This window comes from Myotis myotis, unplaced genomic scaffold (genome assembly GCF_014108235.1).
Source record: "Myotis myotis isolate mMyoMyo1 unplaced genomic scaffold, mMyoMyo1.p scaffold_m19_p_15, whole genome shotgun sequence".
In the NCBI taxonomy this organism is placed as follows: domain Eukaryota; kingdom Metazoa; phylum Chordata; class Mammalia; order Chiroptera; family Vespertilionidae; genus Myotis; species Myotis myotis.
In genome coordinates, this window is record NW_023416319.1 from 20033841 (window position 1) to 20049209 (window position 15369).

The 15369-nt window shown below is 46.5% G+C and overlaps 1 protein-coding gene across 3 annotated transcripts; it reads left to right on the top strand.

The window, feature by feature from the left end:
- Window positions 1-1727: 1727 nt before the first annotated feature.
- Window positions 1728-14869, top strand: MORN4 (MORN repeat containing 4). 3 transcript variants are annotated; one of them, XM_036336427.1, is made up of 6 exons: window positions 1728-1876; window positions 11290-11382; window positions 12664-12721; window positions 12879-12993; window positions 13391-13500; window positions 13736-14869. In XM_036336427.1, the coding sequence occupies exons 3-6, from the start codon at window positions 12700-12702 to the stop codon at window positions 13882-13884; spliced, it is 396 nt and encodes a 131-aa protein (XP_036192320.1). In that variant the 5' UTR covers window positions 1728-1876; window positions 11290-11382; window positions 12664-12699; the 3' UTR covers window positions 13885-14869. The 3 variants fall into 3 exon arrangements, with proteins under 3 accessions (XP_036192320.1, XP_036192319.1, XP_036192321.1); XM_036336426.1 differs by lacking the exon at window positions 12664-12721; XM_036336428.1 differs by lacking the exons at window positions 1728-1876; window positions 11290-11382 and adding an exon at window positions 11555-11572.
- The last annotated feature ends 500 nt before the right edge of the window (window positions 14870-15369 follow it).

Consider the following 15369-nt stretch of genomic DNA (forward strand, 5'->3'; position numbering starts at 1 on the left):
AGTATATTGCTTCTTATCAAATACCTCTATGAAATTTTTCTTATATTTACCCTCTTTCTTTCCATCTCCACTGATGCCACATTCCAGTATGTCTTAGCTACATTCTTACAGTGGCTTCTGAGTGTGCTTCTCTGCTTCCAATTTCTCTCTGATCATCTCTGGGTATCACTGCCAGATTAATTTTATTACAACACTGGTTTCATTGTGTCACTGTTTTGATTAAGAAACTGCATTTTTTATTGTGGTAAAATATACCTAATATTTATCACTTTAACCATTCATAAGTGTACAATTCAGTAACATTAAATATATTCGCAATGTGGTGTAACCATCACCACTATCTCTACCCAAAACTTTTTTATCATCCCAACAAAAACTCTGTACCCATTAACCAATAGCTTCTTCTTCCTCTTAACTTCTGGTAACCTCTAGTCTACATTCTGTGTCTATGAATTTGCCTATTTAAGAAATTACATTTTGCAAACCATATCTCCTCCTTAATTTTTCAGGACTCTCCATAAATTGACCACAATCCATTTAACCTTTTTTCTTCATATTTTTTTAAACACATATTCTCCAATGTAATAAGATCTATTTTCTTGACACTCCATTCTCTCAACTACTGTAATTATGTCTGTAGTCATTACCGCAGTTAGCATGTTTAACATTGCGTATAGGAGCGGGATTGAATCTTACAGGTCTGCTAGTCCAATCTCATTTTATAGGCTCTTAGAGAGCTTCATAGCTTGCTTGAAGCCACACACTGTTGGTGGCAGAAATGGAATTTAGATACAGAATTCAAGTATTTTTTAAAACAATTTAAACTACCATTTATGGGGCATTTACAATGTCTCAGACACAGTATTGAGCTTTTGACATTGTATTCTCAAAAAAAAAAAAAAAGTCCTAGGCAGCCTTTATCATCATCATTATTATAATTTTCCGTCCTACAGATGAGGAAAAGTCCCAACTCAGAGAGGCAATCTGTTTACTCTCTTCATGAGTTTGCCTTCTCTTAATAATTAAATATAGTCGTGGATTTTCCCACGTGCATGAATCTTTTCTTCGCCACTCTTAGCAGTAAGTCCCCTGAGAGCAGTGATCGAGTCTTTTCCAGCCTGGCAGCACCCTAGCATCATGTTGCATTCCAAGTAAATAAACAGAGATAAACCCAGTGATGTGCGTGGTATTTGGGCTGATTTGCTTCCAACTTGGCATATTTTAAACACAAAGGATCTGGGTAATGACAACGACAACACACATCCCTACAAGGAATGCAAACGTGTCTTGATATCACAGTGTCTGGCGCAGGGTTGCACTAATTAAACTACAGTTTGCCCGCTCTAGAGCCTTACAATTTACAAAGCTGCCGGGAGACTCCTCGGAGGGGCCATTGACAGCTGCTGAGATCGGAGCAGGACCGGCGCCGCTCCAGTTGCATCTGACGCAGGTTTGGTTTGGTTCGGTTTGGTTTGGTTCGGTTCGGTTTGGTTCGGTTCGGTGTTGACATTTCGGCTAGGCTGCCCCGGGATGGGCGAGACCTGAGTTCTCTTTCAGTCGGGGTTGCCGAGGTGGAATTTAGGGTCAGCCCCGTCCCTCTTTCGGATAGTTGACACTTCGCCCCGCACAAAGATGGCGCCGAGTCCGGCCTGAGCCAATAGGGAGTGGCATTGCTCCCGGTTGCTTAGGTAACAGCCAATGGGCAGCGGGCATTCCGGCCAGTGCGGCTGCCGGGGATGGCGGCGTCAGCAGGGGCAGGCGCTGGTGGAGGTGGCGGAGAGGCAGGTGGCAGGGGCGAGCCCGGGGGAGCGGAAGGCCGGCCGGCCGCTCGAACCCCGCGCCGGGCGTAGCGGTCATCCCAAAAGGCGGAGCCCAGGTTGGCTGGCAGCGCGGGTGGGAGGGGGCCGGGAGAGTGTGGCGGTGAGGAAGGGACTGAGGAGCCCAGCCCGAGATGACAGGGGTGGGGAGCATGGCTCCAAGCCCGACGTGCTGACCGGAGGGCGGCTGCCCCAGGGTCCCAAACTCGGCCGCCCGTTTGCACCGCTGGGGCCCGAGGCCTGGGAGAGCCCCGGCACCGGGTTAGCGAGCGGGGTGGGCGGGGATGCCAGACCCGAGGGGCCGAGCAGCCCCGGGGTGGAGGGCAGGAGCAGTGTGGAACGTGAGGACGGGTGGCGGAGGGAAAGGGGAGGTGGACGTGGACATGTTGTCTTTTGCCACCGACGGCTTTGTTTGCCTGGGGCCCGCCTCGCTCACACTGTGGTGGAGAGCCGCCCGCACCAACGGGTTGGAGACACGGATGCCTCAGCGAGTTTAGGGTCGCGTCCCTGCAGCCTAGCGTTCCAAACTGCTTCGTACCAGCAGGAGAAATGGGCTATATTAGAACCGGACCGTTCATTTCCTCATTCACGAAACAGGAATATCCTGGCAGTCCCCGTCACCCCAGAGTCGTCTCTTTCTTTTTCTTCTTTTTTTTTCCTTTTTTTACCTAATTTCTGGTATTAGGATTTTCTTTCCAGGTTCTTCAATGTAACCATCCCACAGTCTTCCTAAATAAAAACTTTACCTAGTAGCCATACATCTATTTACCTTTCGAGTGGAAGGGAGACTTATAGGAAAAGAGACTTGACTTACAATAAAAAGTTATTTTATGCTCACTTAAAACACTTTAAAAAGAACGTTTGCATTTTGTTCTAGGTTTCTTCTTTGTTGATCAAATCCTTCATTTTCTTCTGTTTAGGATTCTAGAGGCCTAAGAACTGCTGTCTTCATAACTGAAGAAACTTTGACAAAACTATCTTACTTTGGGGAGGGTAGCTTGGGAGAGAGACAATGTTAAAGATATTTGTAGGTAGTTTAAGGTTGCTGCCTACAAATAATATTCCTTTTTTAAAAAATTGATTTGAGAGAGAGAGAGACATTAGTTTGTTGTTCCACTTATTTATGCATTCATTGATCAATTCTTGTATGTACCCTGACTGGGGATGGAACCCGCAACCTTGGTGTATCGGACGATGCTCTAACCGACGGAGGTACCCGGCCAGGGCTCCAAACAATATTCTTAAACTGAAAATCTATTCCTTTTTATGTTAGTTTTTTTATTTAAGAAGTTCTCTGAATTTGGACACAGGTTTTTATGAATACATAAATATTTTTTAACAAGTTTGATTTCTAAAAAAAAAATGACAAATGGAATGGAAACAAAGGTTTTTCCTGTCTTCAACTTCTATTTGGAAATGTCTGAGTCAGGAGAAAAGAAAGATAGCAGGGATATAAACTCTTGTGCAGACTAATAGTATATTGGTTTGCAGGGACAAAGAGTCATTTTCCTTTTAGATAAATGTTTGGATTGATTCTTTGCAACCCATCCAGCCAAAGAACAAAGAATGAGTATCTGCTTAGAAGAAGCATGAATTATCTTGACTTTGTGACTAGATTCCATATGTATAGCTGAAGCCTAAATTTGTAGGCCATCTAGTCTCTTTGAATAACTGATACAAATACTGATTTGCATCCTTATTAAAGTACTAGAGGCCTGGTGCATGAATTTGTGCACAGGTGGGGTCCCTCGGCCTGGCCAGTGATTGGGGCCCATCCAGAGGTTGGTGGGCCAGGGGGAGGGACAGAGGGAGGTTGGCCATGGTGGCGGGGGGGGGGGGGGAGCGGGAGGGGTGGGAGGGGGGAGGGACCGTGGGAGGTTGGCTGGCGGGGGGAGGGACATTGGAAGGTTGGTTGGCTGGTCGGTGGGGGGACCACAGGAGGTTGGCTGGCCACAGGAGGTTGGTTGTGGGAGCGCACATACCACCAGGGAGCAGCTCCTGTGTTGAGCATATGCCCCCTGGTGGTCAGTGTGCGTCATAGCAACCGGTCATTTAGTCGACTGGTCATTCGGTCGCTTAGGCTTTTATATATATACTAGAGGCCCAGTGCACAAAAATTTGTGCACTCGGGGGGGAGGGGGGAGTCCCCAGTCCAGCCTGTGCCCTCTCGCAGTCTGGGACCCCTCAGGAGATAACGACCTGCTGGCTTAGGCCTGCTCCCGGGTGGGAGAGGGCAGGCCCAATCCCTAGGTGCAGCCCCTGGTTGGGCTCAGAGCAGGGCTGATTGGGGAGTTCGGGCACTGCCCCCTGTCACACTCAAGGCAGGGTCAATGGGGAGGTTGCGGCGCCACCCCCTGTCATGCACAGAGCAGGGCAAATCAGGGTGTTGGGGCGCTGCCCCCTGTCACTCACAGAGCAGGGCCCATCAGGGGGGTTGGGGCTCCATACCCTGTCACGCACAGAGCAGGGTCGATTGGGGGTTGGGGAGCTCCCCCCGTCATGCACAGAGCAGGGCCAATCAGGGGGTTGAGGAGCTCCCCCCTGTCACAGAGTAGGGCCGATAGGGGAGTTGGGGCACCACCCCCTGTCACACACAGAGCAGGGCGGATCAGGGGTTTGGGCCCTGCACCCTGTCACACTCAGGGCAGGGCCGATGGGGAGGTTATGGCTCTACCCCGTCACACACAGAGCAGGGCCCGTGGGGGGCGGTTGGGGAGCTGCCCTCTATCACCCACAGAGCAGAGCCGATCAGGGGGTTGGGGCGCCACCACTGTCACACTCAGGGCAGGGCCGATGGGGAGGTTATGGCTCTACCCCGTCACACACAGAGCAGGGCCCGTGGGGGGCGGGTGGGGCGTCGCCCTCTATCACCCACAGAACAGGGCCGATCAGGGGGTTGGGGCGCCTTCCCCTGTCATGAACAGAGCAGGGCGGATAGGAAGGTTGTGGCCCCGCCCCCCGTCACACACAGAGCCGCAGGGCGATCAGGAGGTTTGAGCACTGCCCCCTGTCACACTGATCCCGGTGCCGGGAGGCCTCTCAGCTCCACTGATCCCGGTGCTGGGAGGCCTCGCGGCTCCACTGATCCCGATGCTGGGAGGCATATTACCCTTTTACTATATAGGATAGAGACCTGGTGCACGGGTGGGGGCCGGCTGGTTTGCCCTGAAGGGTGTCCTGGATCAGGGTGGGGGTCCCCACTGGGGTGCCTGGCCAGCCTGGGTGAGGGGATGATGGCTGTTTGCAGCTGGTCACACACGCTTCAGGGTGGGGGTCCCCACTGAGGTGCCTGGCCAGCCTGGGTGAGGGGATGATGGCTGTTTACAGCTGGTCACACACCCTTCAGGGTGGGGGTCCCCACTGAGGTGCCTGGCCAGCCTGGGTGAGGGGATGATGGCTGTTTGCAGCTGGTCACACACCCTTCAGTGTGGGGGTCCCCACTGGGGTGCCTGGCCAGCCTGGGTGAGGGGCTGAGGGCTGTTTTCAGGCTGAAGCTCCCAACTGCTCCTTTTTTTCCTTTTTTTTAATTCTGGGCCAGCTTTAGTTAGCTCTGGCTCCAGCTCTGAGGCCTCTGCTGCTGAAAGCAGGTATCTGGTTTGTTTGGGTTCTATAATTGAAACACTGTATCAACTCCAGCTCTGAGATCCCGGCTGGCTGAAAACAGGTTTCTGGGGTTTTGTTTAGCTTCTATATTTGTAACGTTTCAAACTGCAAGCTCAGAGGCTGGCAAGGCGTGCGGGGAACATTGGTTTCCTCCGTCACTGAAGCAAGCAAGCCTCATGTTAGCTTCAAGCTGCCTGGCTGTCGGCCGCCATCTTGGCTGGCAGTTAATTTGCATATCTCGCTGATTAGCCAATGGGAAGGGTAGCGGATGTACGCTAATTACCATGTTTCTCTTTTATTAGATAGGATATAGGATGTCCCTATTTCCCCCCTTTGCCCCCTCTACCCAGCTCTTGCCCCCCACTTCTCTCTGGCATCACCATACTGTTGTCTGTGTCCATGGGTTGTGCATATATTCTCTTTGGCTAATCCCTTCTTTAAATTCACTTCTTTAAATTTTTATTTTCAGATAAGTGCTTATAACTGCACTATTACATATTTTCTATTACATCATTAGAATTAAGATATTTTTTAATTGAACCCTTGTAAATTTTAGCACAACTTAATAAATTATGCTAGAAGCAATTAGGAAATTTTTCATGTAATGCAGATACATTCCAATTAATATTTCATTATTTTTTTAATTTTTTAATATTTTAATTTGAAATAATCTCATACATGTAAAAAAAAAAACCTATAAAATACTACAGCATATTATATGTACCCTTCACCCAATTTCTTAGGTGTTAATAATTTAAACATAACCATTATACAACTAAAAAAATTTGGAATATATTTTTTTATAATCTCTTTAATGTTACTTAATCCATTTATTTTGTTTTTGTTAATCTTCACCCAAGGATATTTTTCCATTGAAGTTTAGAGAGAGTGAAGGGAAAGGGAGAGACACATTGATTGGTTGCCTCCTGCACATGCTCTGATAGGGACTGGGGATCAAGCCAGCAACTGAGGTACATGCCCTTGACTGGAATTGAACCTGGGACCCTTTAGTTCATGGATTAATGCTCTATCCACTGAGCAAAACAGGCTGAAGCTTAATTCATATACTTTTAATCTATATGTGTCTTTATATTTAAAGTGGGTTTTGTTTTTGATTCACCCTCATAATCTGTCTTTTAATTGGTTCATTTATGCCACTGACTTTCAGAGTGCTTACTGATAGAGTTACTGCCATATCAGGTGGCTTCTGGGGCTTCTGGGGCTTCTGGGGCCAGCCTGTGACCCGGGATCGAATCCGATCACGGGCGGCAGGCAGGCGGCTTCTGGGGTTGCACACGGGGGCCTGGATGGCAGCTCCCACTGGCAGCTCCTGCTGTCCTGCCCTGCCTGCAGTATGCAAATTAGCCGCCATCTTTGTTGGTGGTTAATTTGCATATCGTGCTGATTAGCAAATGGGAGGTGTAGTGAAGGTATGGTCAATTACCATGTTTGTCTATTATTAGATAGGATGGTCTAGAGGCCTGGTGCATGACTTCATGCACAGGTGGGGTCCATCCGACCTGCCCCAATGGGGGCCCATCAGGCCGGGCCAGTGGGGAGGGGGAGAGGCGCCGATCGGGGCCCAGATCAGGCTGGTTGGCTGCCGCAGTGCGCATCATAGCCACTGGTCATTCTGGTTGTTTCACTGTTCTGGTCGCTGGGTTTTTATATATATAGATTGGGTTTTCAGTCTTCATTACCATTGACTATACTTTATTAAACTAGATTTGTCTCAATGACCATGTTAACTGGTGAAATTTTTTTCTGGGTCAGTGGCTATGCAGCTGAGTATTACTTAGCATGTCTAATTACAGAAATGCTAAATGAACATCCTGACACTGACCCAGGCAGTGACAATATCAATTATTTGGACATAAGTAGAAATTTCCAGTTAAATGTGTTTAACCATGGCCTTAGTCCCATGGAGTCAATATGTGTTCCCTCTAATTAGCACTTCTGATTGTGTTTTGGCTATGGACTTTATTTTGAAAAGTAACTATTGAAGGGAGTTTGCTCTATGTTCCTAGATAAAAAAGGAATGGAAATTTGTAGTATAGTATGCACTTTTGAAAGCAGTGGGAGAGGATGGTGGCAGGGTTAAGTTGAGAGATGATGCCCCCTTTCTTTCAGAGACCTTTACTGGTCCCTCTGAGACAAGCTGGGATGCCACTATCTGGGAGTTTCATGGGCCTTAAGAGAAAGTAAACAAGAGGCTGCTCCCCCTGAGTCCCTCTGTAGTCAGTCTGATTCCTCAGATTGCACTGCAATAACGCCTTCCAAAGTTTTGAGTGAAGACAAGTTAACTGCTGCCTAACATTTAAAGGAAATCCCCGTATCTTCTGTATAAATAATCATTTTGTGTTTATATTTTGGAATGGTTGTTTAGTCGTAAGATTTAGTAGAAGAGATATCCTTTCTAATTCTGAATTGTTTAGAAGGAATGAGATAGTTCAGATTTGTACCATATTCTGATTTTTAGGAATGGAAATTTGACAGATATGTCATAGGAAAGAACAACCACTACCATCACTCTGACTTAATTTGTTCTGGGAAGCAGCTGAAGATAGCCTGTAGCTAACTCAATGCCCAGCAGTTTTGATGGAAAACGTTTCTCTTCCTCTCATTAATGTTGTAGTTGCAATGGAGTCATGTTGACCTCCACTCCAAGCTCACTCTGATGCTGGGGTGACATAAGAGAATTGTGCACCTGAAATTGGATGCTGACCTTGTGGAACATTGATGGGACAGAGAAGGCACCACCTCTCTGAAAAAATAGCCCCACAGGTTTTGAGGGGCTTTAAGAAGAAAATGATCCTTTTCTCAGGCTGCCTTCTATTATGTGAAAGACCCTGGGCATGGAGTTTTTGAGTAACTAAAACGTGAGAAAGCCCCTGATTGATGGACCTATGAGATTGACTCCCAAACATTTCTAGAAGTGCCTCCACAAAGCTGGCCTTCATTATGGGGGTAGAAATGAATGTTCCTCCATGTTTGGGTGAGACCACAGCGGGTCTCAGAACTCATCTATCCTCATAGCTGGGATGAAACTGGGGATCTGAGGCAGAGCCAGGCCTAGAAGATGTGACTGGGCCCTGCTCTGTTCAGGCGAAGCTGATTTCACATCAGACCATTTCTGGGCATCTGGCATCTGTATCAAAAATTATTATGACATAGGCCAAAATTAAAATATCTTATAGGGTGTTGATAAAGAACAGATGGGTGGCAACTGTCATTTGCATTTTCCTCTACTTAGTATTTACCTCATTAGTCAAAACTGCTGACCCCCCACCCCCCAAAAAATGCTATTTAAATTATGTTGGTAGCATTTTTATACTGAGACTTTAGGGATTTCCATTGTAGTAAGTGTGTGAGTATAGGTGTCTCTTTGAAGGAGGAGAAGAACAACATTTAAAGGACACAGGTAGCCAGTGTTCTAGGTACTTTCATAAATGTTATTTCATTTAATCTGCATGCTAACTCTGTGAAGTAGATAATCTCCACTTCATAGAGGAGGAGACTGAGGTTTAGAGACTGACGTGGAGTATAAATAACTCAGCACTGTCCACCACCACCATTTGGAGAAAACAATGTACGCCTTGTTTTAGTTGAACATTTGAAGCACCATTTTTAAAAAATAAAATATGCCAGATTTCCTTGTACTATGGAACCTACTCTTTGTACCCCCTTGATTTTCCACAATGGAGACATCATTACAACCCTTAACATTGTTGTGATTTGGGCTTCTCTGGGACCTGAAGGGAAGCTAGCAGTTGGCACCAGGCCCCCAGGGATTTAAAAAAAAAAATTGTCCTCCAGGGTCTGACCTTAGTGCTGGGAACAAGAGGTGCACTTGTCCTGTTGGAATCAGTCAGGTGCCTAAGGGTCAGACTCCAGATTAATTATTAATAACAGAGGACCTTTCAATGGTGATTTATACAGCGGAGAGCTCTTCACACACAGTATTTCCATTTATTGGAGTAATAATCCACAAACTTTCAGGTGTGTAAGATTCTAATGATGTGCTTGTTAACACTGCAGATTCCCAGGCTCTCACTGTACAGAATCTGACTCAGTAGATCTGGGTGTGAGCCTAGGACTATGCATAGTTACAGCCACTTGAGAAAACATTATATTATTTCATTCTGGAGAAGGGGTGAGTAAAAAAAGACCTAGGGGATTTAAAAAGGAAATAGGGATTTCATTTTTTTAAATATGTCAAATGATTTTATTTTTCTCTATTTATATTTAATGATAGTTTGGGTATCTTAAATCCCTTTTATAGTATATCCTTGAATAAAAACATTATTTTACCAAGATGTGTGAAGCCATACCGAGCCAGTCTTCAAATGTTATTGGGTGATGGTAGTGGTTGTTTTTTCTATGATATATCTGTCATAGTTCTCTCTTCTGCTCCCATTGCCCTGTTATCCCCCTCGCTCAGGCCTTATGATCTCATATCTGGGTGTATCAGGTAGCTTTTGCTGAGTAATGCATCACCCAAAACAAGTGGCTTAAAACAACCATGCCTTTAGTCTCTGACTGTGGGCTAATAATTTGGGGCTGCGCTCTCTTCTGGTCTTGCCTGAGCTCACCAAGGCTTCTGTGGGCAGCTGAGACAGCTGCTCCAGGTGGCCTCTCGTCAGCCAGCAGACTAGCCTGGACTTTTTCATCTGCGGACAAAACAGTTCCAAGTGCAGCAAGAGGGCAAGAGGGCAAGAGTGCTCTTCAACCTCAGCTACATCACCTTTGCTGACGTTCCAGTGGTTATATAACCCACCCGTATCCAGTGGGCGGAGGGATAAACAAACTGTCCCTTCATGGGAGGATCTGAGTGGAGGGGGTGCTTTGTGCTCATTTTCACAATCTACTGAATTATCACATCTCCTGCCTCGCCAGCTTCTCTGGCTGTAGGTTGTTGCTGCCCGAGTCCATTCTGCTTCCTGATCCAATTTCATTTTCCTTAAACTTTGCTTTTATCATGTTACATCCCTGTCCGACCCTCCCACCCACTGAAGCTGTCTCTTTACCCACCTCATCAGCTATAAACTCTTCTGCCTAAGTGACAAAGGTCTCCTTCCACTCGCCTGACCCTAGAGGCAGAGCGCATAGGGCCTGGGAAAGAACTGGCAGTCAGGGAGGCCTGCGCACTAGTTCCAGCTTGGTCACCGACTAGCTTTTGACTCCCCGGGCTTCTGTTTCTCCAACGATAAAGTGAGGGAGTTTGGATTACATCTTAGAGGTTCTTTTCAAATTTAAGGTTTAGGCTGAAAAATTTATTTCCTATTACTCCCTAAACATGCCTTCAACTCTAGGAGACCCAGCTTCTTATTTTCCTCCTGAACATCTTGTGTTCTCCTTACTCTTTATGCTTTCATTCCCCATGTCTTCTCAGTCTGGAATTGCCCTTTGACCTCTTCACTGCTTGTTTTAAATTCTGCCCACCTCTTGTCTCTGTTAATCTCTGCCATCCAACTTGGCAGTTAATTGTATTATTTCTCATATTATTCAATGTTTTCATTGTTAGTCTTATCAACTAGATTTTAAACTTATATTGAGGAAAGAGACTGCAATTTACACATTAAGTGTATAGCAGGTATCAGTAAAGTATTTGTAGATTAATCCTAAATTTCTATCTCAGGTCATAGAAAGTTGGAACTGGCTGAAAACTTTAAAGACAAGGAGGAGGATTAAGTGCTGGGGCGGAGGCGGTGATGGCGATGGTTGGAGAGTGGGTAGTTTTGTTAAGTGTACTCAAGGTAGCGTACACTGCCTGAGCTGGTAGCCTTTAGAATGTATCCACAGAGTTGCTTTGCAGGCCTTTCCTCCAGCCGTCCTGTGACCCTGCTTCTCCTCTGCTTGTGTCCTGCAGTTTTCATCCTTCTGTAAGCTGTCACCATGACCTTGACAAAAGGTTCCTTCACCTACTCCAGTGGGGAGGAGTATCGTGGCGAGTGGAAGGAGGGTGAGAGGACCCCTGGGGTACCCAGTGATGAACATTTGGCGGAAGGATAATACTTCAGGATAAATAAGCCAACTTTATTCATCTTCAGGTCTTACTCCGAGATTTAACATGATAGTGCTTTTCCTTTATTCACTTTTAGGATTATAAATAAAGAAATTAAAAAATACTATTGTTAATTCAACCTCTAGAAGTAAGTTAAATCTTTCTGCTTCTAAATTGTGTTTTAACCCTTTTATCTTTTAGCGATATTATTTGGGAATTGTTTTCCTAAGTGCTAATGTACTTAGCAGAGTAAATGAATTGTTTTGAGTGCCCATAAATCAAAACATACAGAAGTTATTGCAATGACTTGATGCCAATGAACCTTAAGAATTTAAGGAAATTAGGGCAGGCACTCAAGAGCAAGTGACATTCATTGCCTTGAATTTCCTGTGACAGTTTGTTACATTTGCAAGTATCTGTTCTTAGGAATGGTAAAATTCTTGGGAGCCTGAGACTATACAGGAATTAGTTCAATGATGTTCATTTGGAAGCAATGTGGCTACTTAAAAGCCTCCACGTCCAGTCCTAGCAAAGCCTAGCAAGCCAGGAGCTGCCCCCAGGAGGCAGTTGTGTCAGTGAAGAACATTTCACACTGTTTCCAGACACGCGCCTCATTCTTTTCATGGTAGAGCCTGCAGCTCATGAATTCTTGAGCCTTGAGAGGAGAAATTGTGCAGGTGGGATGTGACCTTGACTCTGAACATCGCCAGCCTTTCTCCTGCCTCCTGAACACCTGCTGTCCTCTTTAATATGACCTTGAGAGGAGAGGCTTCCTGAGGCTCTGCTGGAGTCTGTCCCTCAAAAGAGCTGCCTCTTGCTCGGCTTTCTGGCCAGGGCAGTGGGTGAGCTCAGCCTTCCTGATGTAGCAGAGCTCAAGCCAGTGTTGCCAGCCAGGCTGATGGGTTTGCACAGTAGCTTCACAGTGCGAAGTGCTTTGCTTTTATTTTTCTCCGAGTGGCAATGTAGTTAAGTGTTGAGGGCTGTCAGGTCAGGTTGCCCGCTGTGTTTGCATTCTCGCTCTATGACTTAATTGCTCTAGGATCTTGAGCAAATTATTTAGCTTCTTTTTGCCTTGGTTTCCACATCTGTCAAATGAAAATAATAGTAGTACTATACCTACCTCATAAGGCTCTCGTGAGGATTAAATAAGATGATATATACGAAGTGCTTAGGAGAGTGCCGGCACACCATAAGGCACTATGTGCTATTTTTAAGTCCTCTCTTATCTTTCATGCTTAGAGAGACCTGCTCCAAGTCTGATGGCTGTGACTTAAGATGGGAAGGTCGCGGGAGCCAGGTTGTGACTCTGGGTATTTGTCCTCTTCCCTGATAATGTCACTGCTTCTCTTCTTTCCTTTGTGGGTCGGGTGTGGAAGGTAAGGGATGTTAGACAGTGAGAGGGGACCCGGAAGCTGCCCCATCCCAACCTGACATCTGTCCTTCTCTTTGCTCAGGCCGCAGACATGGTTTTGGTCAACTGATGTTTGCAGATGGTGGCACCTACCTGGGTCATTTTGAGAATGGGCTCTTCTGTGGCTTTGGGGTACTGACCTTCTCAGATGGCTCAAGGTGGGTACTGGTTCATTCTTTTCTCAGCCTTAAACTAGGGAGAATCTGATCTAAAAATGATAGTAATAAATATCTGGTCAAACAAGAGCTTGTTCTAGGCCCTCTGAAAATAGGCAAGGAGTAGCATTTGTTTTTCATAGATCTAAAGTTTGAAATGGCAAGAGGTGAGTGACCTCCCTCCCCCCACTGCTCTGTTATTTCCTTGAGATTAGGGCCTCACATACATACTCTCTGACCCTCCTCTGCTGAAGGAGACTGGGGTGGGTAGAGCTCTGAGGTAAGTGGAGTCAGCTTTGCTCCTTGGCATTAATAAATAACACATATTGGTAGCTGCTTGTAAGAGTTAACCTGGACAGCTCACTACCCCACCAAAGGCTAATATCTTGTGTTTCTGCAGGTATGAGGGGGAGTTTGCCCAGGGCAAGTTTAATGGCGTCGGAGTCTTCATTCGACACGATAACATGACCTTTGAGGGGGAATTTAAAAATGGCAGAGTAGATGGCTTTGGTAAGTTGCAGCCCAGCAGGAGGGGAGACTTAGGTGAGCACAATATGGGTGGACGTATACCTTGTTCTCTTTAATCCATATGACAGCGCCCTAACGCCTGCCTGTTCGTCGAACTTACTGCCAGAGTCCTCCTGAGAAGGCTGTGAGGTTTTCTTTTCCTCAGCCTCTACCTGTCAAGCTGTTCCCTGAATCATTAATGCCACTGTCACTCCCATATTTCCTTTCTCCCTCAAAGGCCTGCTGACGTTCCCCGACGGGTCCCACGGGATACCCCGCAACGAAGGCCTGTTCGAGAACAACAAGCTGCTGCGGCGTGAGAAGTGTTCCGCGGTCGTACAGCGAGCCCAGAGCGCCTCCAAGTCAGCCAGGAACCTCACCGCCTGATGGGCGCTTTGTGCACCAGCTGACAAGTACTGGGTAAAGCAGATGCCCTGCTGTTCAGTCGAGGTGAATAAGTGAACCAGATGTGAGAGGAGATGGCATGACTGTGTGCTGTGCCACATCACCTGCCAGGCAGGGATGTGACCACAGAGAAGTTCTGATGACTATGGCCCAGGCCCTGCAGAGTGGTTACCAGTTCTGTCTTTTCCTTGTCTCGCTGTTGGTACTCTCTGTCCCTAACACCCTGGGTTACCCAGTGCAGACCTGCGCTGCCTTGTACTTCCTTTTCTGCTAAGTGATGCAGAATCTCTTCATTCTGCTTGTATTGGGGAGGGGAGGAGGTGATCCAAATATATCCCCCTGTGAAGGATTAGGTAACAGTGCTATTTCCCTTTCCCTGACTTTACAAGCTGTCTTGCTTACCTGAATTCTAGCAGATACTCCCTATTTGTGCCTCTCTCCTTCATTAGACATGGGACAGGATTCCTTTATGGGATAGTCAAGAAAGAGACTGATGTAAACAGTTATTTTATAACTTGTATTTATTACATACTTCAGGGCAAAGGGCAGACCTCTCTGGGCCATATCAGGTCCTACCATGGAGTGAGCTGAATCCTTAGAGCTGACATTGCTCCTTCCCAGTGGACCAATGGTTTAGGTAGAACTGGAGAACCCTGATGAACTAACTGAGCATTTGGCTCCTTGCATTTGGTTCACTGTAACTCTTCCACCACAAGCCTTGGCCATCAGGCCTGGGGATCAGATCTTGATTGATAGGGTCCCTACACAGTTCTTCACAGAGGCCTCCAGTTACCCTGTGACCCGAACACACCCCACCCCACCCCACTCCACCCCTTTATCCTCACACTGAATGTCTCCTCAATAGCAGATTATGGTGGAAATTATAGCCGTGTGCCTCTATTTATTCTTTGAATGGTACTGTAGAAACAGGTGTTTATGAGGAATAAAACTACCAGAACTGCCTATACTTAGTTTTCTTGAATTTCCTGTTATGTGTCCTCATGAATATTAACCCATTTGTTGTTTCTAAAAATTAATCACAGCCCGGCCGGCGTGGCTCAGTGGTTGAGCATCGACCTATGAACCAGGAGATCGTGGTTCGATTCCTGGTCAGGGCACATGCCTGGGTTGCGGGCTTGATCCCTATTGTGGGGTGTGCAGAAGGCAGCCGATCAATGATTCTCTCTCATCATTGATGTTTCTGTCTTTCCCTCCCTCTCCCTTCCTCTCTGAAATAAAAAATATATATATTTAAAAAATAAAAATTAATCACAGCCCTGGCCACTGTGGCTCAGCTGGTTGAGTATTGTTCCAAGCACTGAGAGAGGTCACTGGTTCAACTCCCAGTCAAGGCACATGCCAGGGTTTTGGGCTCGATCCCCAGTGGGGAGCCATGTAGGAGACAACCAACTGATATTTCACTCTCATATTGATGTTTCTCTCTCCCTCTCCCTTCTTCTCTCTCTA